Source organism: Macaca nemestrina, chromosome 14 (assembly GCF_043159975.1).
Source record: "Macaca nemestrina isolate mMacNem1 chromosome 14, mMacNem.hap1, whole genome shotgun sequence".
Classification (NCBI taxonomy): domain Eukaryota; kingdom Metazoa; phylum Chordata; class Mammalia; order Primates; family Cercopithecidae; genus Macaca; species Macaca nemestrina.
This window is the reverse complement of record NC_092138.1, coordinates 35,296,864-35,324,821: the sequence shown is the minus strand read 5'-3', so window position 1 is coordinate 35,324,821 and position 27,958 is coordinate 35,296,864. Positions and strand designations below refer to the sequence as shown.

Below are 27,958 nucleotides of genomic sequence, written 5' to 3'. Positions count from 1 at the left end.
GAAGACTGCTTTTAAAGCATGTCAAGTATGCTTTGGAGGGCTAGATCAGGTGATACAGAAAACTGACTCACAATTAAATTCAACAGCCATTTATTTGAGCAGATTCTTTTGTGCAGGAGATAACAAATGCTTTAAGTGCCAGTTAAAGCAAAGAATAATGTGGCAAATAACCTAATAGATTTGGGGTGTGGGGGAATAGAAACTTCAAGAACGCAATTAATTACAGTGTTTTTCCTTACAACATAACTTACCTAAGTCCTGACTTTTCTCCCAAGTATAGAACTCAAGTCTCCTTATTTACAAAACTTTCCTTGACAACTAATCACTTTACCCTGAAATACTATTATGACTTTTCAAGATATTCACCTGGCAATCTGTTATTTTATATTGCCATTAACTTTAAACAATTATTCATTAGCATCTTCAGTAGCAGTGTATAGCAAGTGTTTTACAGATAGTAGGCATACAATAAATGAGGATGAATCCCATTTGAGATGATTCTGAAATGTACAAGGCTTGATCTAGAAAGTTCTGGCAGTCCTATGTAAATTCTGGGACTAAGAGGCTTTAGTTTTCCAACCGTAATTCTGGAAAGGCTCAGAACGATTTCTTTTCCCAAAACTCCAGGCCTCATATTTCATCGTTTGCATTCACCAAATTGTGTACTGGAATGCTCACAATAATAAGTATTTCTGGATGAAATGAAATAATGGTATCTTAGATGTGCTTAAATATACTCCAGTGGAAAAAGACTGAAAATTGTTCAAACTGACTGATGGACACATAGATGGTCATTTTATTATTCCACTAATAGAGTACCTGGTACTAAGCTAGTGCCCAGAAACAAGAGAACTGGACAAAACAGATCAACCAACCATATTCAGACATGAGACAGCAGGCAGCAGAGGACTGATATCATGAGGGAAGGAAAACAGGTTTTCTGGCAGATGTCACCTTCTAATCTCATAAGATTTTGTCCATTATGTAGGGAGAGAGAACCCAAGTATAGTATGGCAGCCTTGTTAAGTTTAGGAGAAAAAGATTAAAGTTCAGAGAAGCAGAAGCAGCTATTTGTGAAGTAGAGCACCAGTGATGTGGGAGACACACAGAGAAAAGCTCTAGAAACCTGCAGGAGTTTCCCCTGAGTCTTACTGAATACTATGCAAATACACAGTGACACTCCATAAATACAGGCAAAGAATGACTGCTAGGGCTTTTGGCTACCCAGTTCATATAGGACTGGGAGACATTTCCGAGTTGACTAGCCAGAATGGAGAGACCTTGTTAAAGACCCAGGACATTCAGTGGCGATTTCAGAAGGGCTAAGCTAGCTTAACAGTTAAATCCATCCTAAAAAACATATAAAAAGCCTCAAAAGATCAGTAAGATCTCCAAGTAGCTTAACTGCCACCCAAAACTTCCTTCAATATTCTTTAAAGGAAAAGGACAAAAATCAGACAATGGATAATGTAATACAATATTTAACATCCAATCTAAAATTACTAGACATGTGATATGGCCCAGCAATTCTATTCCTAGGTATTTATTTACTCAAGAGATATAAGACAACTGGAGAGTGAAATGAGATTAGAATCTAAAAAAGCAAAGTTCACTTTTTTTTACTTTTTATCTTTATAGATCTCTCGTTGGATTTTTTTTTTTTAAATAAGAAGGTATTCGAGAATTAGTGTAAATTTTTAAAACGTACTATGGGAACGCACATGCCAGATCAGTTATTTATTGGGTACAGGGGAGGATATAGGAGAGTTGAGGGCAGAAGGTTTATAGAGTACAACAGATGTCTGACCTGAGCTTGAAAACCAAGTCAGATAAATTTCTTACATAAAAAAAGATAGCAGGGGAGTCACACTGAATACAGCAAATAACAAAGGAACCAAGGCATTAAATAGGAATTGTGGGTTCGATGTGTTCAAGATATGGAGAAAGTAGGTTCTAAATGCCAGGCCAGAGAGCTTGGACTTTGTTTTGGGAAAAAAAAAATGTTATCAATGCAAATGATAAACTTCATTATGTAGGCGAAAGAGACTAGGGGAAGAGAAATGAGTTAGGGAATAGGCTTTTTTAATAGACAAGGAGGAGGACATGAGGGCCCCTAAAAAGACCAATGAGAGTAAAATAGAGTTAAATGAATTCCAGAGGCAATGGAAAACTGTAATCAATCAATAAAATTTGATGATTGAACAAATACAGAAAATGAAGAAACAATCCAGAAGAAGAAATAAAGAATTCAAGGTTTTCTACCTCATACAACTATACAAAAGATGACGGTAACTGTAATAAAGTTTAGCAAAGCAATAGCATGTTTGGCTTGGTAGGGGGTGAGTGAGGCTTAGACATGAATTTGAGATTAAGAAGACATAATAGGCCTTGTGCAGTGGCTCATGCCTGTAATCCCAGCAGTTTGGGAGGCCGAGGCAGGCAGATCCTTTGAGGTCAGGAGTTCAAGACCATCCTGGCCAACATGATGAAACCCCGTCTCTAGTAAAAATACAAAAATTAGCTAGGCACGATGGTGTATGCCTGTAGACCCAGCTATTCAGGATTGAGATGTGAGAATGGCTTGAACCCGGAAGGTGGAGGTTGCAGGGAGCCAAGATCACACCACTGCACTCCAGCTCAGGTGACAGAGCGAGACTGTGTCTCAAAAAAAAATGATATAATAATAATCCAGGAGAAAAGTGACAAGACCTAAACCAAACTACTGTCATTGGGAATTGCGAGGAGGGAAAAGAAATGACACACAAGGTAGAATATACTGGACTAGATAGAGACTGGCTATTGATGTTAGTGGGCAGGAAGAGTGAATAAACTCAAATACATGGTGGTGCCATTTACTGGAAGAAAAAAAAAGGGCTCTTGACTTTCCCACGATTCAGTTACCTAAAAATCAGACTGCGTTTTCATTTTTACAGCTAATAAAAAATTCATCATTTCTTACTAACTATAAATTATTATAGGACCTAAAATTTATTCACGGTATCTTCTTACGAATTTTCATATCTGCTAAATCTCACCAATCCAGAATGGTCTTCCTCTGGATGTGTATTTTGTTACCTCATCATCTTTGAGATCCTTTTATATGTCATCTTTTCAGTGAAGACACCGACTGCTATTTTAAGTCATGTCCCACTCTATTCCCTTACCCCGCTTTATTTTTCTCCATAGAGTGGAGAAAAATCTCCTAACTCATAATGTATTTCACTTATCACTCTCTACTAGAAGAATAACAAGCTCTATCAGCAGGGCTTTTTGTTTTGTTGTTTTTTTTCCACTGTTAGATCTCTAGTATCTACAATAATGCGTAGAGCCGGACAAAATTCAATACTTTTTAAATGGATAGACACATGGATGAAAATAATTTTCAGAAGCGTTTTTTGAAAGACGTAGTACCCTTTCACCAGACTCTTTTAAAGAACCAAACCAAAACAAAACACCAAAAAACAAAAACTGCTTATCATTTACATTATCACACATTGAGACAGCCTCCAGTCTGACAGAAACAATGTGCAGGGCTCTCTGAATTGGGCAGATTTTTTTACCAGTCCTATCATTCTTTGGACTCAGGTGCCATCCTTGGAAGTGTGGCCAGTAAGGGAGTAGTTTTCACTATCCAGAACTTATGTAATAACTCTGTTACCAATCCTATTAATAAGTGCTCATGCAACTATAATGTGAAGTAATGGATGCATGTAATATGCAAAGTTCAATAGTGAAAGGTCACCCATGTACATTTACAGAATAAAAACACACTGAAATCAAACTATACATGGGATGTTTTCAGAGGCTCAAGCAGAACAAAAAACATTAAGATCACTAGCATACTTCGTCAAGTTTATAAACTGAATGTAGAACAAGGTTTATTATTAGAAATACAGGGAAAAAGTGGCTAAAGTTCCTCTCTAGAAAATGAACACTCAGAACATATTAGCAAAAAGAAATAAACATGTGTTGAGGGAAACTTTCATGAGTCTGTAACTAATTCAGATCTCTTGTCACCTCTAAATTTGGTACGATTTAGATGCCTCTGTCCCTTACTGTAGGTTTCTTCTGCAAAGAAGCTGGATTTTAGAAGGGGCAAGTTGTGTTGAAGTTAAAAATTGCTAACCTCAAGTAGCTTTTCTCTTTTTCCTTTCCAGCTGGCACTAATTCATTAGTAATGAGCTGGTAAGAAGTATCACCATCAGATGAAGTTATGTTGGGAGGGTGGAGGGGGAAGAGGAGAAGGAGATTTGATTATATTTTGGAAGTGATTTTGTTTTCTTCAGTGAAAAAGATCAGTATCTTTACTATGTAATAATTAAATGTACTGAATTTTAGTACAGAAACTTTTTTTTTTTTAATAAACTCAGCCTCAATAATGCTAGTCTCTAACAAAAAAGAGGGTAGTAGTAGCAGTGAAAAGACAGGAAGAAGGGGGGGAAAATCTCTGCTCTCAACAGAGTATACATTATGATAACATATTTGTTTAAATTATTTTCATTATGCTGAAATTAAATATGATGTGCAATTTAAAGAGCTACTAAATTTCTATTTAAACATAAGCATATGAACACATTTTAAAGCTAAACACAAATTATTTCTGAATTATCCCTGGAAGTTTCCTTCATTAATTTCACTAAAATTTCCAAGCCATAAAATAAAATGTCCAGACAACCTTCAACTAGTCTGGCCCACTGGTCTGTGTAACTAATATGAAGAGATACTGTAATATACAATGGAATCTAAGATTTCTAAAATGGAAAATTCATTCATCAAAGAATAAATGATCTTTGAGGTACAGAGTCACTTAATAAGACTGCCACCATTGTTGAAGACTGACTCCCAACAGCTATAGGAAGGATGCTAGAAACAACACGAGGTGGAAACTAGGAAAGATCATGACGCATCTGACCTGTGTCCTCAGATGGAGCATTGTGGAAAAGGATATGCAGTCTGAGGCTAAGATGCTGTCACATAACACAGGGAAGTTAAGATACTCTAGAAAAACTCGTGATAAATTCATAAGATTTAGAGAAGAGAAACAAGAGACAATAGAATTTCTGTCAGTAAGTGAGAAGAGGACAATTAACCACTGGCCTCAGTAATTACACTGCCTCTATTCTTCAGGACTATTAGAAACCACTCCAGATCAATTCTCCTTTATTTTTCCATTCTCTACTCCTAGATAAACCCCAAAGTAGTAGCTGGATGGAGCATAAACAGGGTTGAGACAGTATATTACTAAATAGCACAGACTTTAGAGCTGCAACACTTATGTCTGAATCCTGGCTGTGCAACTTATTAGCGTGTAACTATGGGTGAGTTACTTTGCCTCTCTGTGCAGCAATTTGTATAATAGTTATACCTAACTACCTCATAGGGTTGCCACGGAGATTAAATAAGTATTAAAAAGTGCTTAGAATAGTGTCTCGAACTACACAAGGGTTTATAACGGCACAGATGACAATGAAGATACCACTGTCAAAACCAAACTTTACTTTTCTCAAAACCTTATATAACCACTATTTTTCAGGTTTTAAGAATATGAATTCACATAATCCTCTTAACAATTAAAGAAGTTATTTTTATTCCCATTGTACAAATGAGTTCTGCAGAAAAACCAAGAAACTTACTAGACCAAAGTAACATAACTAGAATAGTCTAGCACACAAATACACAACAGGCTGACTTCAATCTGCAGAACTATTTTCATATAAGAGATTTTAGGTAGCAGTTTCTAGAATTGAGACTCTGGCAAAGAAGTAAAATATCAAGTAGAAATATATATATATATATATTTTAAAAATTACTTAAAAGCTTAGAAATGAAGTAAATACTTGGTTAAAAAAATTACTGATAATAACAGTTGTCCTTTATTAATTATCCCATAAGCTAGGTGCTTACATAAGCATTAAATATGAATGATCTTATGAGATGATTACTACTGTTATCCTACTCTACAGATGAGGAAAGATTTTGGTGGTATTAAATAACTTGAAAGAAATCATATAGCTGAAAAGTGGCACAGCAAACATTTAATTCCAGGTCTATCTGACACCAAAGCCTGTATCTTTAACGATCATTCAAGCTGCTCTAAAGCAATGCACATTTTATTGAGGCCAGTCATTGAAACCTAAAACTTTCAATTTAGGAAAAGAATGCCCAAATTAAGAAAGAGAGTATGTTTTTTATTTAGTTCTCTGCCTTAACACACAGAGTCAAACACAGCAAAGTTCATGCATTGTCAGGACTACTTAGTTAACTGGTGTCTCTTGCAGTTACAGAATCAGAAAAGAAACAAACTGATTCTTAAAACTTTTCTGGAACACAAAATGTGGGTCTCAAAATACCATTCCAAAACACTATAAACATGTAATTCTATTAGTGAACTGAAATAAAGAAAATAGAATTTTCACTGTTTCATGAGAAGTTATTTCTCTACCATGCCCACAGGAACATAAATTAATGAAGTTAAATTGTTGTTTCTGATTATTGCTTTTTATTTATAGGAACATGTCTAAATTAAGCAATAAAACAAATATAATAGTTCAAAATGCACAAGTAAATCTAATTTTAGTCATTGATTACAACAGTTCTTCAAAATAATCACAAAATTATCACTTAGAATGAAAAAAATTCATTTATTTTCAGTTTTACCCATAAAACTGAATTTAAAATGTCTAACTACATCACAATGTTCCTATCATTTTGCACTATATTTATGTGTCAAAACTCTTTGCACTATTTTTATTGAAAAATAACCAAATTAAATTGAATCTCTATCAAAAAAATGTCTGTACTTTAAAGATTTCCAAAACTGAATACCTCAGTTAGCACTATATTTGTTACAAAAACAAGTGGCTATACCATCAAGAAAATCTAACTAGTTGAAAATTTAAGAGTTGAAAAGCAGAAGAATCACTACAGTTCTACATTCAGGAGCAATTACTATAAATATTTGTATTGTATTGCTCTAGATTTTGTCTTTAGATGACTTTCGTTGTTTTGTTTTATATAGTTGTGGTCATATTACATATATAATTTTGCATGACTTGTTTCTTCACTTGGCATTATAATATGGTCAGGTTCTTAAGTTTATAAAGTTTTCTGAGACATAATGACTACATATCACTGTAAGAGAAGGATGTACCACAGTTAACTTGTTAATCAACTCCCTATTATCACACCTTGGTGTATCAGAAGTGTGCAACACAACTTTTATTATACCTCAGATAGCAGTAACAATTTTTAAAAACTATTTTAATATATTAAAATGTGTGGGTTGAAAAAATGGTTATATTTAATGTTTATTTTATTTGGGTTACTATGGGTCTAAATACTTTCTCTTGAGTTTGTTAGTTACAGTATTTCCTTTTATGAGACTACTTTTCCCTATTTATCTACTGGAATCTCTGTGTGCTTATTGGCAAGCTATATATCTATTTTATATAAAAGTAGTAAGACTTGGCCCTATTAACCACAAATATTTTTCCCAAGTTACTTGCTATTAATGTTTTTTTTTTCTGTTAATATTCAAAAATTTAAACTTTTCACACAATAAAATCTGTCTTTCTCTTTAATTTCTTACATACCTATGAAACTTTGGATGTCTTCCACCATCTAGAAATGTGATAAATGCTCTTATATTTTTATCTGGCTTTATGGCTTGATTTTTTTTTTTAAAGATGGAATGCTTTACAATTTTATGTTCTTTTATTTCAACAATTAAGGCCTGCTATAAGGAAAAAAATTAAAAACATACATAACTACACAGTGTAAAGGGCAAAAGTCCATGTTTTTCCCAAATTTAAACCAAGAGGTAATAACTGTCTGGGGTTCTTTTTTCTATGCATATACAAAAGCAGATGCAAAAGTACTTGTAACTTACCAACATTTCAACTCTTCCTCTCACCATCTCATAGCTCTTCCCTAATAAGGACTGAGAAATGCTAGACCTGAAGTATATTAACAGTAATTCCGAATGCCCAATAAAATAGTCTTGATATAGTTTATCATCAAGATTCCCAGACTTAAAGAATTCTTCATTCAAGACATGACAGTTCAAAGACCTGGTAATTTTTGAAACACTATTTGGGAAATGCTGGGTTAGTTTTATTCTAATCACTACAGACAACTCAAAACTGTAATGTTTTTCTGAACACAAAGCATGTGAATCACATATTAAAAGAATGAAAGGCAACAAACTTACTTGGGATACACTGGTTCATAAAGGTACTTGTCCCCTCTTGTAGATGTAATATGAAAAAACAAGATGTATCCATTTGCCGTCTGAAAGAGAAATTTTATTAATCATGAATTAAAGAGTAAGGCTATAACTGTAACCCTGAATTTTAATTTTATAAATTCTTATACTTTGAAAAAAATTTTACTCTCCAGTACCCTCCCTTGGAGAATTATAGCCTAATTATGCAAATAAAAGTCACTTGTTTAATATAACCCATGTTGAAAAAAAGGGTTTTTACAGATTTGAAAATATTTCAAAATATGTCAGTGAAATCAGTACTTCATAAAATATTCTAGACACGAATACTCTCAAATAAGTGTATTATTCAATAATGAGTAAGTCATTATTTTGCAAAATATATAGTACTTTTTGAACTCTGCACTAATATGGCAAATTATTATTCTAAGTTTATAAAGCAACAATGCCACTTATGGCTTTATTACACCTTTAAGAGAAAATGCTTACTCAAAGTTTACACAGTATTAACTTCAGAACAGCATATTTATATATTTCAAAATCAATCTTTTGGTCTCTGATTTACTACAAAATATAGCCCAAGATACAGACATAAAACAGAGCAAACTTTTAATTTCCAAAATTTGAATATCAGCTAGTTCATTTTTCCAAGTTAACAAAATATTTTTTAAAAACAAATTGTAGGCTGGGCGCAGTGGCTTACGCCTGTAATCCTAGCACTTTGGGAGGCCGAGGAGTGCGGATCACGAGGTCAGGAGATTGAGACCATCGTGGCGAACATGGTGAAACCCTGTCTCTACTAAAACAATACAAAAAAAATTGGCTGGGCGTGGTGGCAGGCGCCTGTAGTCCCAGCTACTTGGGAGGCTGAGGCAGGAGAATGCCGTGAACCTGGGAGGCGGAGCTTGCAGCGAGCCAAGATTGCACCACTGCACTCCAGCCTGGGCCACAGAGCAAGACTCCGTCTCAAAAAAAAAAAAATTGTATTAAAAACAGTACTGTTACATGATCATGACATACATCTGTGTCATGACATACATTTGTGAAGTTCAAACAACCCTTTTACATTTCCGTAAGTATAAAATATTAGCTGTTTCTAGCCAAACATTTTTAGGCATAACAGAGTGAAGTGGCAGCATTTTGCCCAAACTACTTTACAGTAATACTGAATTCCTATCATTTTAGAGGGAAGTGGGCATGTACTCCAAGTAGAACCAAAGAAAACCAAAGAAATTATCCAAGGTTTCAAATTTTTCTAATTCTGGCTTCCTGTTTTTCAAAGGAATGACCAAGAAAATACTTTAGTTTCTTCAGCAAAGCCAAGTGGTTTGCTTTCTTTTTGACTATTAACTTTACTATTTTATCATGTATTTGAAACTACAGTTTCAACACCGTTAAGATACAAAACAAAAAAGGTGAAAATTCTTCAGATAAGATCATCTTTCTAATTCTTTATGTGCAATTTTATGTTCTTGCAATATGGAGAATATGGAAGCAAAAGGAAAATGGCTTCAAATCAAATCATAACAAAAGTTTCACACATACTGCCCCTAAACACGTTAATGACTATTCAAAATGTTTAAACTTTACTATTACCTTATATGAGCTAGAAAAGTAAAATAATATGATCTAGTGCTTAAGATGGATAACATTAACCTAAAAATGCTGTCTGAAATATTAGTTACTCAGGGCCAAAAGTTCAACATTTCAGAGTAACAAATGTTAATAATATACTCAGCATCTTAACAAGTGCTTAGAAGACTACAATGTCAGGGAGAATATGCATCATTTTGTACCAGCATTTAGAAATTTTATAAACACAGTGCACTAGCTGAAATGACAAATAATGGCTCAATTTACTATTTTGGTATTCTATATATCAATCTTCTTTACTAAATATCTAAGGCTTTGTAGGAATAGTAAATGCCATATACTTCCAGATCTCTAAGACATTTATTCTTGACATTTTATAAACAGTCCAGCCTTTGAACAATTTAAAAAGTGTTTGATAGTAAATGGATTATCCTTTAAAAGTAGCTTTATTTTTGTTGTTGTTGTTTTTCAGAGACAGGGTCTATATTGCCCAGGCTGAAGTGAAGTGCAATTTTGGCTCACTGCAGTCTCAACCTTTTGGACTCAAGTGATTCTGCTGCCTCAGCCTTCTGCGTAGCTGGGGCTACAGACGTGCACCACCAAGCTTGGCTCATTTTTAAAATTATTTTTAGAGATGAGGTCTTGCTATGTTGTTCAGGTTGGTCTTGAACTACTGGGCTCAAGCAATCTTCCTAATTCAGCCTCCTAAAGTACTAGGATTATAGCCATGAGCCATTGCACCTGGCCAAAATGTAGCATCTTAATGTTGTTATACTAAATCTGTCATTATGCAGTGTTACAGTGGGCCTTCTCTTCGCATCCCCAAAATAATGCAAATAAAGCATATAACTATTGCTTAATCTGTAGGCAACAATCCTAATGCCTTCTTTAAACATGTACACACACACACAAATACACCAAAACGAATGTTTCTAAGTAATTTGGAGTTCTTTTACCTGTTATCATATTTTAAATCAATCAATCAATCTATCTATCTATCTATCTATCTATCTATCTATCTATCTATCTATCTATCTATCTATCTATTTTTTCTTTCTCCAAGGCTGGCTATCTATCTATCTATCTATATATTTTTTTCTTTCTCCAAGGCACACTACTACTGGATTATGTAGTTTTAATCACAAGGGTCAAACAATTTCTGTAGGCAATTTAAATGACAAGTCTTCTTATCCCTTTCTTTTGTATATCCATGAATTAGGGTCATAGATCTACAGGGATAAAGGTTATCATAGATACACATGGATAAAGGAAAAAAAAATACAAGAACATCACTACTTAAATAGAGGATAAAACAGATTTGTCTCTATAAATATACTTAGAATGAAATAACCAGAAACAAGAATTTAAAAGGACATTAACAAATGCATCAGAAATTCAGTCAGGTATGGATATTAAATTTTAATGTATAATTTTTCACCTGTATATCTAATAATGGTAGGTTTGAAAAACCATACAAACTACCTCAGCTAATTCTACATTTTAGAAAGAAGAATGTGAAATCCAGAGGTAGTGATAGTTGATGTTATTATTATTGCATGTTTGTGTTTTGTTTTGGGCACTTGCCAAGTTTTGCCCTCTTTCCCAAAATTAAATATATTTAAAAAATTGTGATTGATGTATGGCATGTGCCATAAATTATAATTCCCTGTAAACAGTAAGAACTGAAATCCTACTGTCATGAGGCAAATGATGTAGTATGTTTAATTAATGCTTTACCTGGAAGCAGCAATTCCAATACCTTCCTCTATAATTATCCAATTATTCTGTCACATATGCATTCACCAGATACTCCAGAATTCAAACCATAATGCATTTCTCCGTTAGGATATACTTTTTAAATTACGAAAGAAAGGACAGACATATGCATCTGGCTCCAATAACCTGAATGATGCATCAGGAAGATTACCATATTAATTTAAGAGATAAGAATTTGATGATTTAAAGATGTATCTTTTATCCCAACATATTGTCATGTGAGGCTTCAAATAACTCTGAAATAAGAGGCTAGCACTTTAAATTCTTCATGCTGGCCTGCAAATGATATTTTCTGTTTTCAATTTATTGTACATGTTCAAAATTTAAAAATACCTAAAATCAGTGACCCCATATCATACCACCTCCAAGCTAATAAACATTTTTGGTATAATCTTCTAGACTTTATACATACATAGATATGAATATATTTAAATGGAAATGCTGAAAGCTATAAATCACTCTCAAATATACGCAATGAGGAGCTTTTGACGTGAATACTCATCAAAATTATTCCTAATACAACCACACACTATTTTATACCAGAGTACTAATTTGTTTTTTAAAAAGGCCAGACTTCTCCTACCAACTAAGAAGGAATAAGCTGAAGCTGATTTATAATCCCATCTGAAACAAGAACAACAACAACAACAACAAAAAAAAAGCAGACAAAATATATGAAATAGTTTTCAAAACATTGGCATCAAGCAATGAAGGCCAGTCATCCTTGAGAGATGAGAAACAACTGAAGTGAACCCTACTACTCTTACCCAGTTTACTGCCTTGTGAGAATTTCTGGGTCAGCACACTTAGAAGGGGCACTAAGACAAAGTCTGGCAGACTTCCAGAGTTGAGAAGAAAATGAAGAGTCCAGGAAGAGTAAGACAAACATGAGACATAATGAAAAATCAACCAATCAAAACAATGCATAACTCAATCAGATGTTAAAATTAGCACAAAAGGACATTAAAACCTTCTGCTATATTTCATATGTTCCATATATGAACTATACTCCATATGTTCCAAAGGTTAGACAATATAGAAAACCCAAACAAAACTCTAGAAACAGAAATAATAAAATATCTGAGATGAAAAAGGCATTGGCTGGATGAATGACAGGTTAGACATTGATCATAAAAGCACAGCAACAAAAATTATCCGTAATGAAACACACACCAAAAAACCCCCAAAATAAAACAGAAACAGAATCAGTGAACTGAGGGACAATTTAATGTAGCCCAATATACATATAAACAGAGTCCCCAAATGACAGGGGTAGGAGTCAGAGAAAAATAATTAAATTCAAATTTCATTTGCTTCACTTAAATTTCTTTAAAAGATAATAGGCTTTAAAACAAGAATAACAGCAGTATATGCTGGGGTTTATACCATGTATAAAAATAAAATGTGTATAATATATGTTTCCTGATCCCAACAGAACAAAACTAGAAACAAATAAAAAAAAATTATGGAAAGCCCACAAATATTTTGAAGCTAAACTGCATACTTCTAAATAACCCATGAATCAAAGGAGAAAAAAGGAAATTTAAAAAACACATCATACCAAAATTTGTGGGATGCTGCTAAAGCAACACTAAAGAGGAAATTTACAGCCTTAAAATACTTATATTAGAAAAAAAGGAAAATCTCAAATCAATGACAAGCTTAAACTAGAAACAAATTACACTAGAGTAAATGACATCCAAAGCAAGTAGTGGGGGGTGTGGGAGCAAGCAAATAACAGAGCTCAGAATGGTAATCAATCAAATAGAAAACAGAAAAATTAAATCAATGAATAAAAATCTGGGGTTCTTTTGTTATTGTTTTAGAAGATCACTAAAACTGACATACTTCTGGTCATACCAATCAGGCAAAAAAGAACCACTAACAGAAATCAAAGAGGTGACATCACTACAAATTCTAGAGGTATTAAAAGAAAAATGAGGTCACATTATTAATATGACAATAATTTTAACAACTTGGATGATATGGACAAATTCCTTGATAAACACAAACCACCAAAGTTCACTGAAAAGAACAGCCAATGTCTGTTAAAGAAATTATAATTCCAATTCAAATCCTTTCCACAAAGAAAACTCTAGGCTGAGATAGCATCACTGGTAAATTCTACCAACTCTTTAAGAAACAAATAATATCAGTTCAATACAAACTTTTCCAGAAAACCGAAGAGAAGGAACCACTTCCTATCTCATTTTATGAGGTCAGCATTACCCTCACAACAAAACCAGACAAAGACATTATAACTACAGGCCAAGATCCCTCATTAACATATTCTAAACAAAATTATAGCAAATTAAGTTCAACATTATTAAAAAAATACATCACAATCAAATGGGGTTTATCCAAGAATGCAGGGTTGGTTTAACAAAGTTCAACAAATGTAATTTACCTTATTAACAAACTAAAAAAGGAAAACCATGACAGTCTCAATACACTGCATTAAAAGCATTAGACAAAATTCAACACCCATTCCTGATTAAAAATTCTCAGTAAATTAGGAAGAAATGGGAAACTTCCATAACTTGATGAAAGAGATTTATGAAATATTTAGAACATCATTCTTGATGATGAAAGACTGAATGCCTTCATCATATTCAACACTGTCTAATCAGTAAATTCAGACAAGAGAAAGAAAAGGTATATAAATTGGGGAGAAAAAGTAAAACTGTTTTTTATATGGTCATTTCCATAGGAATCCCAATGGAATTGACTACAATAAGTGAGTTTAGTATGACTGCTGGACACAAGACGAATATAGAAAAATCAACTGCATTTTTATATACTAATAAGAACAATTAGAAAATGAAAAAAAAATCAGTAACATTAAAGTTGTGAAATACTTGGGGATAAATCCGGCAAAAGAGATGAAATACCTGTACACTGATAACTACAAAACATTGCTGAAAGTAAAAATACTTAAACGGAGAAATACATCTTGTTTATATTGCTAAGATAGCAACTCTCCCCAAATGGATCCAAAGATTCAATGTAATCCCAAACAAACTCCCAGCAGACATTTCTGTATAAATTGATGAGATGAACATAAAATTAATATGGAAATACAAAGGCCTACAATAGCAAAAGCAACTTTGAAAATGAACAAAGTTGGAGATCTAACACTGTGTGATTTCAAAAATTATTATATATCTAGAGTAATCAAAATGATGTTAAATATATACAAATAGATCATGGAACAGAATAAAGAATATGGGAATAAACCCACACATATATACACAACTGATTTTTGACAAAGGTGCAAAAGATATGCTGTGTAGAAGGGATAACCTTTTCAATTAATTATACTGGAACAGATATCAAGATGTAAAAGATGAACTTACTCAACAATAAAAAATCAAGGAACCCATCTAAAAAAATGGGCAAAAGATTTGAACACACATTTCACCAAATAAGACACACAAATAACAAATAAAAAAATGAGAAAAATGTTCAACATCATTAGTTATTAGAAAAATGCAAGTTAAAACTATAATGGGATACCACTACACCACTACCAGAATGGCTAAAATTAAAAAGGCATACCCTATCACATGTTGGCAAAGATAGAGGAAAATAGAAACTCTCATACACTGCTGGTAGGAATGTAAAATGGTATAACTACGTCAGAAAAAAGTTTGGCATTTCCTTTAAAAGTCAAATATACTTCTACCTTATAATGTAGCTGTTCCACGCATGGATATTTACCCAAGAGAAAAGGAAATATGCATCCGTACAAAGACCTGTACATCAATGTTCATGTAGTTTTGTTTGTTACAGCCCCAAACTGGAAACAACTCAAACTGTCCATCAACAGATGAATGGATAAACCAACTGTGAGAAATCCGTAAAATAAACTAATACTCACAATGAATTACTGATTCACAACAAAATGGATGAATCTCAAAATATGCTGAGAGAAACTAGAAAAAATAAGTATATATTGTATGACTTAATTTATATAAAACCAGAAAACACAAAGTAACTGGCAGTGATAGAAAGCAGATCAGTCGTTGGTTTTGAGAGAGATGAGGACAGTTAAAACAGTAAAGCAATTTTTTTCTTCACACCCCATTAAAAAAGTGTCAGTGATATTTCTTTTTAAGATACAAATTGATAAGGAGAAGGCTATGGCTCTATTAATGATGCATAAATAGAGCTTTTAAAATATTACTAACATTTCATTATTAGCCATGTATTCTTGAGCAGGTTACTCAATCTCTCTGTACCCTAGTTTGCTCAACTGTATGATGGGAATATAAAAGTATCCATCTTGAGAGGACTGTTATGAATAATAAATTAATTTTAATACACGTAAAGCACTTATAATAGTGCCTAGAACACAGACACCTCCCAAAATTTACTATTATAATTATAAAATTTAACCTTCAAGTACATAGTTAATTCATATTCAATATATTTCATACAAGGATAAAAAACTATACGGTATATTTGAGGAAAAGAATCATTCAATTAGTAAAGTTTCAGAATGCAATAAATCTTTGGTTACCTAGAAAGTTCGCTTATCCAGGCCAGGTGCAGTGGCTCACACCTGTCATCCCGGCACTTTGGGAGTCTGAGGTGGGCATATCGCTTAAGCCCAGGAGATTGAGACCAGTCTGGGCAACACAGCAAGACCTCGTCTTTCATTAGCTTTACAAAGGTGGTTTAGTTTTGAGGAAGGGCCATTATCATTTAAACTATAAATTTCTCCTAAAGTTGGCATGGCCCAGGCCCAGGAATGACTAAGGGCAGTTGGGAGGTTAAAGGCAAGATGGGGGTTAGTTAGATTAGATTTCTTTTACTGTTACAATTTTCTCATTGTTATTTTTGCAAAGGTGGTTTCAAGATCAATAAATTACCACTGACTGCAAATGTGCTGTATGCAAATTATGAATAGGATAATTTTTATATTCAGTATATAATCAAAACTCTTCCTCATCTTTCAAAGAAGAGTTCAGTGAAAGTTCAAGCAACTGGTACACTAGTTTTTACATCTGATTGCTCCATCTTATTTGTAGGCCATTTTGTATGCAGTTTTTCCCCCTAAAATTCTCACAGACAGTAAAGAGGGAACAGTCTGATAGCTTTATTTTTATATCAGAAATAATTTCACATTAATTTATTAAGTGACTACCTTTTATATTACTCTAATATTAAGACAACAAAGAAGTTAGAAGAAATTATACTTGCCTTAAGTTGAAGAAATAAAGTACATACAAGAGTAACAAAATAATTTAATATTTTTGGCTACTGAAAATCCAATTTTTATTTCACTTATTTATTACTTATAGTTGTTAGATATGAGTTCTAAATTTCTCTTCAAAGAATCAATATGTCAGTATGTTCAATTTCTTTGCCTTCTACTTTTAAACTTAACTTCCTCATAAGGCAATCTTTTTCGATTACCTGCTCCACCCTGACTCATTCCATTCTGATTCATTCCGATTACCTGCTCATTCTCCACCCTGACTCATTCTGATTTCCTGCTCTGCCATAACCATTTTTCCCACCAAATCACTCACCCCGTTACTCTCTTTAAATTAGCCAACTGGAATTAGTTTAGCTTGTGTGGTCTAACCCTAGCCAACAGGGGAACAACACGGCAGCAGGGGCGACGTGCGTCAGGGATAAGAATCCCTTCCCCTCCCTTGTCCAAGTGTGGGCTCACCATTGCTCCATCTGTAAGGGTGCACCCTTCTACATTGCCTTGCTGAGAATTAAAAAGAAAATTTTATATTTGAGTGCTATTTCTTTTGTGGCACCGAAACTTTAACATAGTTGTAAACCAAAAAGTATCTGAGACAGGTCTCAATCAATTTAGAAGTTTATTTTGCCAAGGTTAAGGATATGCTCGGAAGAAAAAAACACAGAATCACAGTGACAGTCTGTGATCTGTGCCTTTCTCCAAAGATGAATTTGAGGGTGTCAATATTTAAAGGAGAAAAGTGGGCTGTAGGGGAGAGAAGGAGTGTATGGTAATCCACAAGTTCCACGAGAAAAGAGCAAGTAGAGGAATAGTCAATTATGTATTCATCTGGCATCATTAAACAGGCACTTTACATAAGATAAGGTGAACATAAGTAGTTACTTGTGGAGTAGCTAACCTAACCTTTTATCTGTAGTTATCAGCTTAGGAACAAAAGGAAAGGCAGTTTCTTACGTGACTGGGCTTTCAGCTTATTTTTTCCCTTTTGGCGTGGTGAATTGGGGTCCTAAGTTTTTATTATCCTTTCACCACTGTCTTATTTCTAGAACTTTGTGGAGATGTTAAGATAAATATAATATCAGTCATAGTAATCTGGCTTGTATTAAATATATTGAGTAAATGCTGACCTGCTTCTATTGACTTAATTCATCCTTACTTGGGTTATTTAAAACATGAATTAACATTTTAGCTTATATGAATTTTAAAATTCATATAGGATCATAAATGAATTTTTGTTAAATGTTTTTTGTTATGAATGACAAATTTCTCCATGTTCAATGAAAAAAACCCGAGAAACACAGAAAGTAACAAAAATAAACTGCCAATAGTTTCACTATTCACAGATAATCATTATTAATTTTTATGTAGTCCTTATGTCTTTTCCAGGGACATTTGCAGAAACTCTCATATTTTATAGCATATTAGACTTCTACTGAAGTCTGTCTGTTTTTAAATCCAAACTGATGATACTGTAAATGACTGCTAATGTAACTGGTTGATGAGCAGTTGATAAATCTGTTAGTTTCTTAAGTAGAGGGTTATCTAAAATATAATTTTTTCTTCATATAAAGCTATCACACAGTTTTATAATCTGCTTTTATGGTATTTTATCACAAATGTATAAACTTGACATTCTTCTGTAATTTGATTTTAAATGTCTGCATTGGATTCTAACTCAGAAATGAGTAAATTTTTAAATTGATAAATACATACAGGAACTTTTATTATTTTCACACAAAATTGGAATCTTAATTTACACATTACCATGCCATTTGATTTTTTTTTTTCACTTAGAGTTTTCTGACTGTTCTTCCACATTCATAGATACACTTATTATTTTTAGTATTTGTGTGATATTCCAAAGTATGGAAATTTCATATTTACTTTGCTATTCTTTTCTTGATGGACCTTTGGCAACTACAGACAATGCTGTAACAATCATTTTTATATACATATATATATCTCTCTCCTTATGTGTGTGTATATATATATCTCCTTATGTTTTGGTGCATATATATTTTGTGGGGTACTTTCCTTTAGGTAGGATTGCCAAGTCAAAGTGTACACATATGCACATTCATTTCAATAAGTATTGCCAAATTTATCAAAAAAATTATATTAATTCCCAGTATCACTCTAATTGTTCTTAGAATTCCTGTTTATGCCTGCATTAGATTGGTGAAAAACGGTCTTATTTTAATTTCCATTTGTTTCCTTGCTAGTGATGCTTATCTTTTCATTTTTATTGGCGCTTCATACTTCTTTCTTCTGCAAGTTGCCTTGTTTGTCCATTTATCAATAGGATGGTCTTCCGTAGGAAGTTTTTATTAGTATTAATATGAATATTAATACAGATAATAATTGTCCCTAAGCATTGCAAATACCTAACATGGATGGTATGGTCATCACGTTTCATTTTCTTGTTTAGACTTGTTTATCATCTGTCTCTCACTAACCTAGGAATTAGTTACATGTCCACTTGCTTGTCCTGTTCACTGTAGCTCCAATACCAAGGCATTCCCATATTAAATGAAATAAACTAACTGAACATACCATTACTTAACCGAGATAAAGGACATCCTATCTAGGTACAGGAGTGTTAGAGATTCTTTTTTCGTGGCTATGAGATATTGTTCTAATGTTCCTTTAAGTTTCTAGGGTTAGTGGTGAGAAGTCTATTGTTAATGTGATTCTCTTTCTCTTTTCTCTGAATGATTTTTCTCATGACTAAAATTCAGTTATTTCTGTACATTATCTCTAGATATGTATGTTTTTTCATTAAACTTTTTCCACACAGCCCCACTCGCAATCAAATGTATCTAAGTCTCAGCCTTTTCAATCTGACAACCTCAAGTGTTTCTAAACTAGGGAAGTTTCTTCTATTATTTCCTAAACTAACACTTGTTCTGTCTTGTTTTCTTTTTTTTTTCTTTCTATAACACTCATTCGCAAACCTCTTGAATTTGTTCCTGCAGGTCACTTATCTTTTCAAAATTAAGTTTATTTCTATGTGTCTTACATTATGAAATTATTTCTCTTTGATCTTCTGGAACAAAAGATTCAGCTCTCACAAGGGGTTATTTATCAGTTCATCTGTTGAATTTTTCTCTTAGGAAATTTTTAGCTCTGAAAAATTCTGAGTATGTTCTAATTACATTTTCTGAAAGTTCTTAATAATTTTCTTCTTAATTTACTACATTCTTCTGTCTCATCCCTGTGGCTCATCAGTAGGAGCCACATATTTTACTTGTTTAGTTTGGTCTTACATCGTAAAGTTAATGAGCTCCCTTAGTGATTTTTTTTTTTTGCTGTGTTCCATTAGCCACCTGTAGAGGTTAGGCTTTGATGTGGTATCTGGCAAGGCAAACCTACAGATGCTGGATAAAATGACAGTTTGCGGAGGCAGACAAGCTCACACACTGCTGAGCTGAGGCTTCAGCTGTCTCCTCTCAGGCACTGTCTCTGAGTGGAAGGGCCAGCTTCCTCAGACCATGAGGTGTGGCAGCAACTGAGTTCACCAGTGCAACCTCTATTCTAAACCTGCAGCAGTCAACAGAGTTTTATGGGAAGCCCTGCTAATGTCCATTTCCAGAAGCAGACACATTCATCCTTCTTCTGAAGCAAAACCACAAGATTCCACTTTTTTAAGCTCACTTACAGAACTCTGAAATCTCAGATCCTGGCTCAGTGCCTTAACGAGTGGCAAAGCAAACCTTTCCCTCTGCCTGGTCCTTCAGCACCTATTCTGTCCCTAAAGAACTTGATATCCTGATGATTCTGACTTTACGCTCATGTTTACTATACTCCTGAGAGGAGAAGATCAGGTTGGAGGTTAGTCCTTCTATCTTCTCGAATTTAGAAATTAACTTAAACCATTTCTACCAGTTGTTCAAAGTTTTTGTTTTTAGCCTCTGCCTGCAAAACAGGTTCTTTATTTTCATTTCTTTCATTATGATGTAAAGTAATACAGGCTGGGTGCAGTGATTCATGATCGTAATCCCAGGATTTCGGGAGGCTGAGGTGGGCAGGTCGCCTGAGGTCAGGAGTTAGAGACCAGACTGGCCAAGATGGCAAAACCCTGTCGCTACTAAGAATACAAAAATTAGTCGGGCCTGGTGGTGAGGACCTGTAATCCCAACTACTTGGGAGTGTAAGGCAGGGAGAACTGCTTGAACCTGGGAGGCTAAGGTTGTAGTGAGCCAAGATTGCGCCACTCCACTCCAGTCTGGGCGACAGAGCAAGATGCCGTCTCAAAAAAAAAAAAAAAAAAAAAATATATATATATATATATATATATAATAATAATAAAATAAATACATAAAATAATATAGACAGAAAGCCATTAGTTATTTGGGAACAGTTTAGAAAGGTCACTGATATTTTTGTATCATGTTTAGCAAGACATTTAGGAGGATGAGAGGAGCCTGAATTCTGCTACAGTGTAAATGTAAACAATTATCGGCCCTTACTCCAGAGGTCACAAGATTTGCAACTTCCCCAATTACTCCTGCAGGTAACATCACTATTGTAGAAGCTAAGATTGGCCTTTTCAGCTATCTCTTCAGGATTTTGCATTTCCAATGGCTGAGGGCTCCACGTGGACCCACCAACTGGTCCTGGTCCTGTAGTCCTATTCAGAAGCGGACTCAACATGAAGACCATTTTCCACACCTATGATTGCCTCCCTAACCAATCAGCAGCACCCATTCCCTGCCCCACCAAACTATGCTTGAAAAACCCTAGCCTCCAAATTTTGGGGAAGACTGATTTCAGTAATAAAACTCTGGCACTTCTGTTCAGCCAGCTCTTCATGAATTAAACTTTCTCTACTGCAATTCCTCTGTCTTGATAAATCAACTGTATCCAGGCAGCAGGCAAAATGAAACTGTTGGGCAGTTACAATAGTTTTAATGGATATATCTGGGTTCATTCCATCTTTATATAATGCTTAGGATTTTATATATAAAAATGAAATTAGACTCAAAAAATCATAAAGGAATATTAAGACAATTTTATATTACATGGTTAAGAACTCTACTGCACAGTAGTAAACAGTAAGTAGGTCATGGCAGACCAACTCTCCCAACAGCTAGAAAAAGGCAGAAAACATAAAAAATTATATTTTTAAAGACATCGGGCAAGCTATGGAATCAATAAGGCCGAGATGGATTAAAATTCATAGTAGGAAGACTGTTCAGAGGTAAGCTGATTTTTTTTTTTCCTCTAAGAACATTCACCAATTCTGGGCACAGGCTAAGAAAGCAGCAGACTTAGTTCAGGCAGAGGCCTGCTGGAGCTAAGAAAAATCAGCAAAGCTCTTGGCAGTTACATAGGGTTGAAGAAATAATCAGACTTGAAATGCCTCAACTCCACAGTCAATTTTTCCCACAAGACATCTGCTGAACTTAGAAGCTGCAGAAGGGGCTCAAGGGCTCGAAAGCAAACTTCAGAAAGGCAAAGTAAAATTTCCGGCATTTCTGAGATGCACAGGTATCCATACTAATTGGAGACCTGATGTGCCTCAAACACATAGCCAGTGACAAAGATTCTGTGCTTAGTCAAACTTCAGTCAGGCTCCTGAACCTTCTTCTCCTAGGTCCATCTGTGCTTTTCCTTGTAAAATCCAGTTTAGCAAGACCCCCATACTCTCCAATCTCCCCTAAGTGATGTCTGATCACTCTCGTCTGTCTTCAGCAAGAATCCTGTTGTTTTAGCCAGAATCCCCATTATCCCTGATGTTTCCTCTTAGTAATTTTCTATCCACTGACTCCCACACTGCTTCTTGGCTATAAATTCCCACTTGCCCATGCTGAAGAGTTGAGTTCAATCTCTCTTTCCCACTGCAAGAACCCACTGCAGTGTTCCCTGTATGCAATGGTCCCCAAAAAAGTTTTCCTTACTGTGTTTCAACAAGTATTATTGGATAATTTTTTCTTTAACACCAATTTTACCCTCAAGACATCTGCTGAATTTTGATGTCATATGGGCAAGATGACAATCAAATGCCCATCAGTCAACAAGTGGATAAAGAAAATGTGGTATACATATACACCATCGAATACTACTCAGTCATAACAAGGAGCAAAATAATGGCATTCACAGCAACCTAGATGGAACTGAAGACTATTATACTAAGCGAAGTAACTCAGGAATGGAAAACAAACATCCTATGTTCTCACTCATAATTGGGAGCTAGGCTATGAGAACACAAAGACATAAGAATGATACAGTGGACTTTGGGGACTCAGGGAAAAGGGTGGGAGGCGGGTGAGGGATAAAAGACTACATATTGTGTACATATTGGGGCTGCAGTATATACCGCTTGGATGATGGGTGCACCAAAATCTCAGAAATCACCACTAAAGGGCTTATGTGTGTAACCAAACACCATCTGTTCCCCAAAAACCAAAAACAACTTCAAAAAAAAAAAAAAAAAAAGCTTTAAAAGACAAAACCAAATCTCTCAGAATAAACTAGAGGTAAACTGAGTCTTACCAAACTTTCAAACCAATTCAAATCAAATTCAATCCATGACAAGACAGAAATAATCAGCCCCTAATCCAAATAATGAACAGGAGTCTCTAAAGATAGCTACCGCAATTCTCTGTAATTCTTTGGTACACTATGTCTAGAATAAAATTGCCAGACATGAAAAAGCAAAATCAGAAGACCAATAACCAAAAGAAAGAACAAATGATCTTAAATAACTTTAAAATAATCACAACTATTATGTTCAATAAAAATGAAAAAAAAAAAAAGATGAGAGGATTGACATTTTTCACCAGATATTTAGACTCAATAAAAAGAAGCAAGTGGATATTCTAAAATTAAAACACATGAAACCTCAATTTACTATCTTAATGGAGTCAGACTGGATATAGCAGATGACATGTATTAGTGACTTGAGAGACACAGCAATAGAAAATAGCCACGACAAAGCACAGAAAAAATAAAGGGAGAGTGGGCAACAACAACAAAAAAAAAAGGATGAGAGATGTAAGATACATACAAAAGTTTAAATCGATGTCCCATTAGAAAACAGAATGGGACAGAAGCAGTATAGAGGTAATAGTTGAGAATTTTCAGATTCAAGACTAGAGAACAGCAAACAGATAAGCACAAAGGAAATCACACCTTAGTATGTCATAGCTAAATTCTGAAAACCAAAGACAAAGAGAAAATCTTAAAAGCAGTTAAAAAAAAAAAAAAAATGGTGGCTGGGCACAGTAACTCACACCTGTAATCCCAGGACTTTGGGAGGCCAACACAGGAGGATCACTTGAGGCCAGGACTTCAGGACCAGCCTGGCCAAAAAGGCAAAACCTGTCTCTACTAAAAATTAAAAAAAACATTAGCTGGGCCTGGTGGCTCACACCTGTAATCCCAGCTACTCAGGACGCTGAGGCAGGGGAATCGCTTGAACCCAGGAGGTGGACATTGCAGTGAGCTGAGATTGTGCCACTGCACTCCAGCCTGGGCGACAGAGCAAGACTGTCTCAAACAAAGAGGCTGGGCAACACAGCAATACTCTGTCTCAAAGAAAGAAACAAAAAAGGTTGCATTACTTTGAAAAGGCCAACAATAAGACCATTCACTGACTTCTCAATAACAATGAAAAATGGCAGGAAACAATGAAATCAAATCTTTAACTTAAATAACTACCAATCCAGAATTCTACACCTCTTGAAAATATCCTTCAGAAATTAATGCAAATTAAAGATTTTTTTTTTTTTTTTTTTTTTTTTTTTTTTTTTTTTTTTTTGAGACGGAGTCTCACGCTGTTGCCCAGGCTGGAGTGCAGTGGCGCGATCTCGGCTCACTGCAAGCTCCGCCTTCCGGGTTCCCGCCATTCTCCTGCCTCCGCCTCCTGAGTAGCTGGGACTACAGGCGCCCGCCACCGCGCCCGGCTAATTTTTTGTATTTTTAGTAGAGACGGGGTTTCACTGTGGTCTCGATCTCCTGACCTTGTGATCCGCCCGCCTCGGCCTCCCAAAGTGCTGGGATTACAGGCTTGAGCCACCGCGCCCGGCCTAAAGCTATCTTTAGGGGAAGCAAAAATGAAATTCATACAGTTCATGTAAATTCTTTCTTGAAACTTCATACTTACTGCTTAACAAACTCCCAGGAAAAGAATAGGGACCCCAAAGCTCAATATACAACAGAGACTTCATCAATGTTGAAAACTGATGCAAACATGAATATCTACATGTAGCAAAAACACCCTTCAAAAAAAAATGGCAAACCAAAGACATTCTTAAAGAAAATGGAAATCACACTGCATGGTTCCAGACAACCTTTTTTTCTCAAACTACATCCTCATTGATTACATACTATCTGGAATGTACAGAAGCTCTATAAATGTTGAAAAAGTGAGAGAATAAATGTATTTTAATGCTTTTTAAACCCACAAAACTTGTGATAAACAAATATTTAATACTAATACTTCATATGTAATCCAGTTTATAATTTTCCTTTATGTAAATAAAAACATTTACATTTTGGGATACTGAGGCATGTGGCTCATTTGAGGTCAGGAGTTCAAGATCAGCCTAACCAACATGGTGAAACCCTGTCTCTACTAAAAATACAAAAAATTAGCTGAATATGGTGGCATACGCCTGTACTCTCAGCTACTCAGGAGGCTGAGGCAGGAGAATCACTTGAACCTGGGAGGCGGAGATTGCAGTGAGCCAAGATTGCACCACTGCACCCCAGCCTAGGCAACAAAGCAAGACTCCGTCTCAAAAATGAATAAATAAATAAGTACATACATACATACATGTTACCAATTGTTAGTAATAATATTGATTTTAAGATGTTACCTTTTGTTTAAAAGAAATCCATGTTTCTCCAGTGTAACTCACTTTAGCTGAGTTCTACACTTCTTTAATTGAATATTCAAGCTAATAGCATTATAAAGCCAGAAGGTAAACTTGAAAGAAAACTTAATTCTGATTTTATTTCAAATTAACATTCTTTACATAACTACATTGCAGTCTCACAAGCTATTCCTTTTCTATACACACACCTACAACACCTACATACCATACACACAAACACACACACACACACTACACCACACACATGAAATATACATATATATATGTCCTAGAGACCTAAAAATATCAACAGTGCAGAGAGAGGGCTTACACATAAAATTATTAATAACCTAAACTTTAAGACACTTTAAGTTTGCAACGTTCCCTGTATCAGAATGGAGTTACATGGTTAGAACTTTATTTCTAAAATTGGCAGTCATAACTTACTGCCACTGCACAAAGGAATTTGAATTTGTATATCAAAATAAGCCTGGTGATTGTCCAAAAGAGCCAGGAAGAAAAAATAAATAAAATGCAACTTAAAAAAATTACCTTGCTAGAATTTCAGTGAAACCAGAAGGAAAAGTATTCCCCACACTGTTTTAAAACAAACACCACCACTTCTTTGCCATCAACTGCACATAATTTAGAGAGCATTTTCCTCTTATAGCCCTCTCATTCAATTGTTAAGTTTCAACTATGATTTACAACACACACTTCTAAACTTAACAAGAGTGGAGAATGACATCAGAAAAGGTGGTAGAAGAGGAAGCTCCAGGAATCCATCTATCCACCAAAACTACAACTTAATTAGCAGGAATTACCTGAAGCTACTATTGTGGAAGTCTGGATCTGGTAGAACGCCTGCAGCCTCCAGGAGACAGCTTGATGAAGCTGTTGGCAAATTTCAAACAATTTCAGTTTTCCTATGGTAACAGCTGTCACCCACCTCATACACCAACTCTGTGGCAGGCAGCTGCGGATGTCGCACAAGGGTATCTGGTGTGGCTTGTGGGAGTAAGGGGGGTCAATAAGGGCTCTGTGCTCCAAAAGCTGGTGTTGTGGGTTCTAATTTCCGCTTTTGATCACTGAGGGTATGGTACACCCAGGAGATAAAAAGGATTCTGGGCCAAGAGGGAACTTTAGAGATAGGACCTATTTTGTACCCAACTCCTGGGAGTAGGATAAGGAAATATTACATGATTAGCTGATAACAGAGAAAACAGAAGAGAAACTTCAGAGACCACTCATCAGAAGAAATACATACTATGCAAAAATAGTTCCAAAAAATCATAAAAGGAACTCTTCAGTAATCAAGGAGCAAAACCCAGCAATCTCTGAGGGCTAGGAGAATTAGATTTCCAAAGTCACCACAACATAATACTCAGTCCAGTTCTCAATGAAAAATTACAGCACATAAAAAGAAACAGAAAAGTATGGCCCAGTTATAGAAAATAAAAAATATGGCAGAAACCATCCCTAAGGAAGCCCAGACATTTGAATTATTAATCTGAGACATTAAATCAACAGTCTTAAATATGTTCAATGAGCTAAAGGAGACCATGGGCAAAAAAACTAAAGAAAATCAAGAAAACAATGTCTAAACAAAATGAGAATATTAATAAAAGGGAAAAACTTTTTAAAGGAACTGAAAAAATTCTGAAGATAAAAAGTATAGTAACTAAAATGAAAAATTCACTACAGGAATTCAACAGCAAAGTTGAGCAGACAGAAGAAAAGATAAATGTACTTGAAAATAAGATATTCGAAATTATGCAATCTAAGGAGCGAAAAGAAGAAAGAATAAAGAAAAATAAACAGAGTCTGGGGGACCTGTGCAGCACCATCAATCACACCAACATACATAATATAGGAATAGAAGTATGGAGGAAAGAGAAATGGTTGAAAATGCCAGGAGCCTTAATGAAGTTCATGTATACACAAAAATCCAAGGAATTCAAGAAACTCCAAAAAGGATAAACTCAGAGACCCACACTGAGACACACTAGAATCAAACTGCTGAAACTAAAAGACAGAATTGAAAACATTAACAGAGAAGCAGCTTATCAAATATAAGCGTTCCTCAATGATACGGTTTGGCTGTGTCCCCACCCAAATCTCATCCTGAAATGTAGTTCCCATAATCCCCATGTGTCGTGGGAGGGATCTGGTAGGAAGTAATTGAATCACAGGGGTGGTACCCTCATGGTGTTCTCACGATAACGAGTGAGTTATTACGAGATCTGATGGTATTTTAATAAGCAGCTTTTCTCCCTTTGCTCAGCACTTCTCTCCTGCCACCATGTGAAGAAGGACATGTTTGTTTCT

At 34.8% G+C, this 27,958-nt stretch overlaps 1 protein-coding gene across 5 annotated transcripts in view; it reads right to left on the bottom strand.

Moving 5' to 3' along the window:
* LOC105489156 (RIC1 homolog, RAB6A GEF complex partner 1) overlaps nt 1-27,958 on the bottom strand; it is a 154,245-nt gene that overhangs the window by 74,635 nt on the left and 51,652 nt on the right. For 4 of the 5 annotated variants that reach the window (XM_011753856.3, XM_011753859.3, XM_011753857.3 and 1 more), the window contains exon 3: nt 8,210-8,289. In XM_011753856.3, the coding sequence (XP_011752158.1) occupies nt 8,210-8,289 (80 nt within the window). Of the gene's footprint in view, nt 1-8,209; nt 8,290-26,454; nt 26,933-27,958 lie in introns of those variants that run through there. The other variant, XM_011753861.3, reaches the window with a different exon arrangement.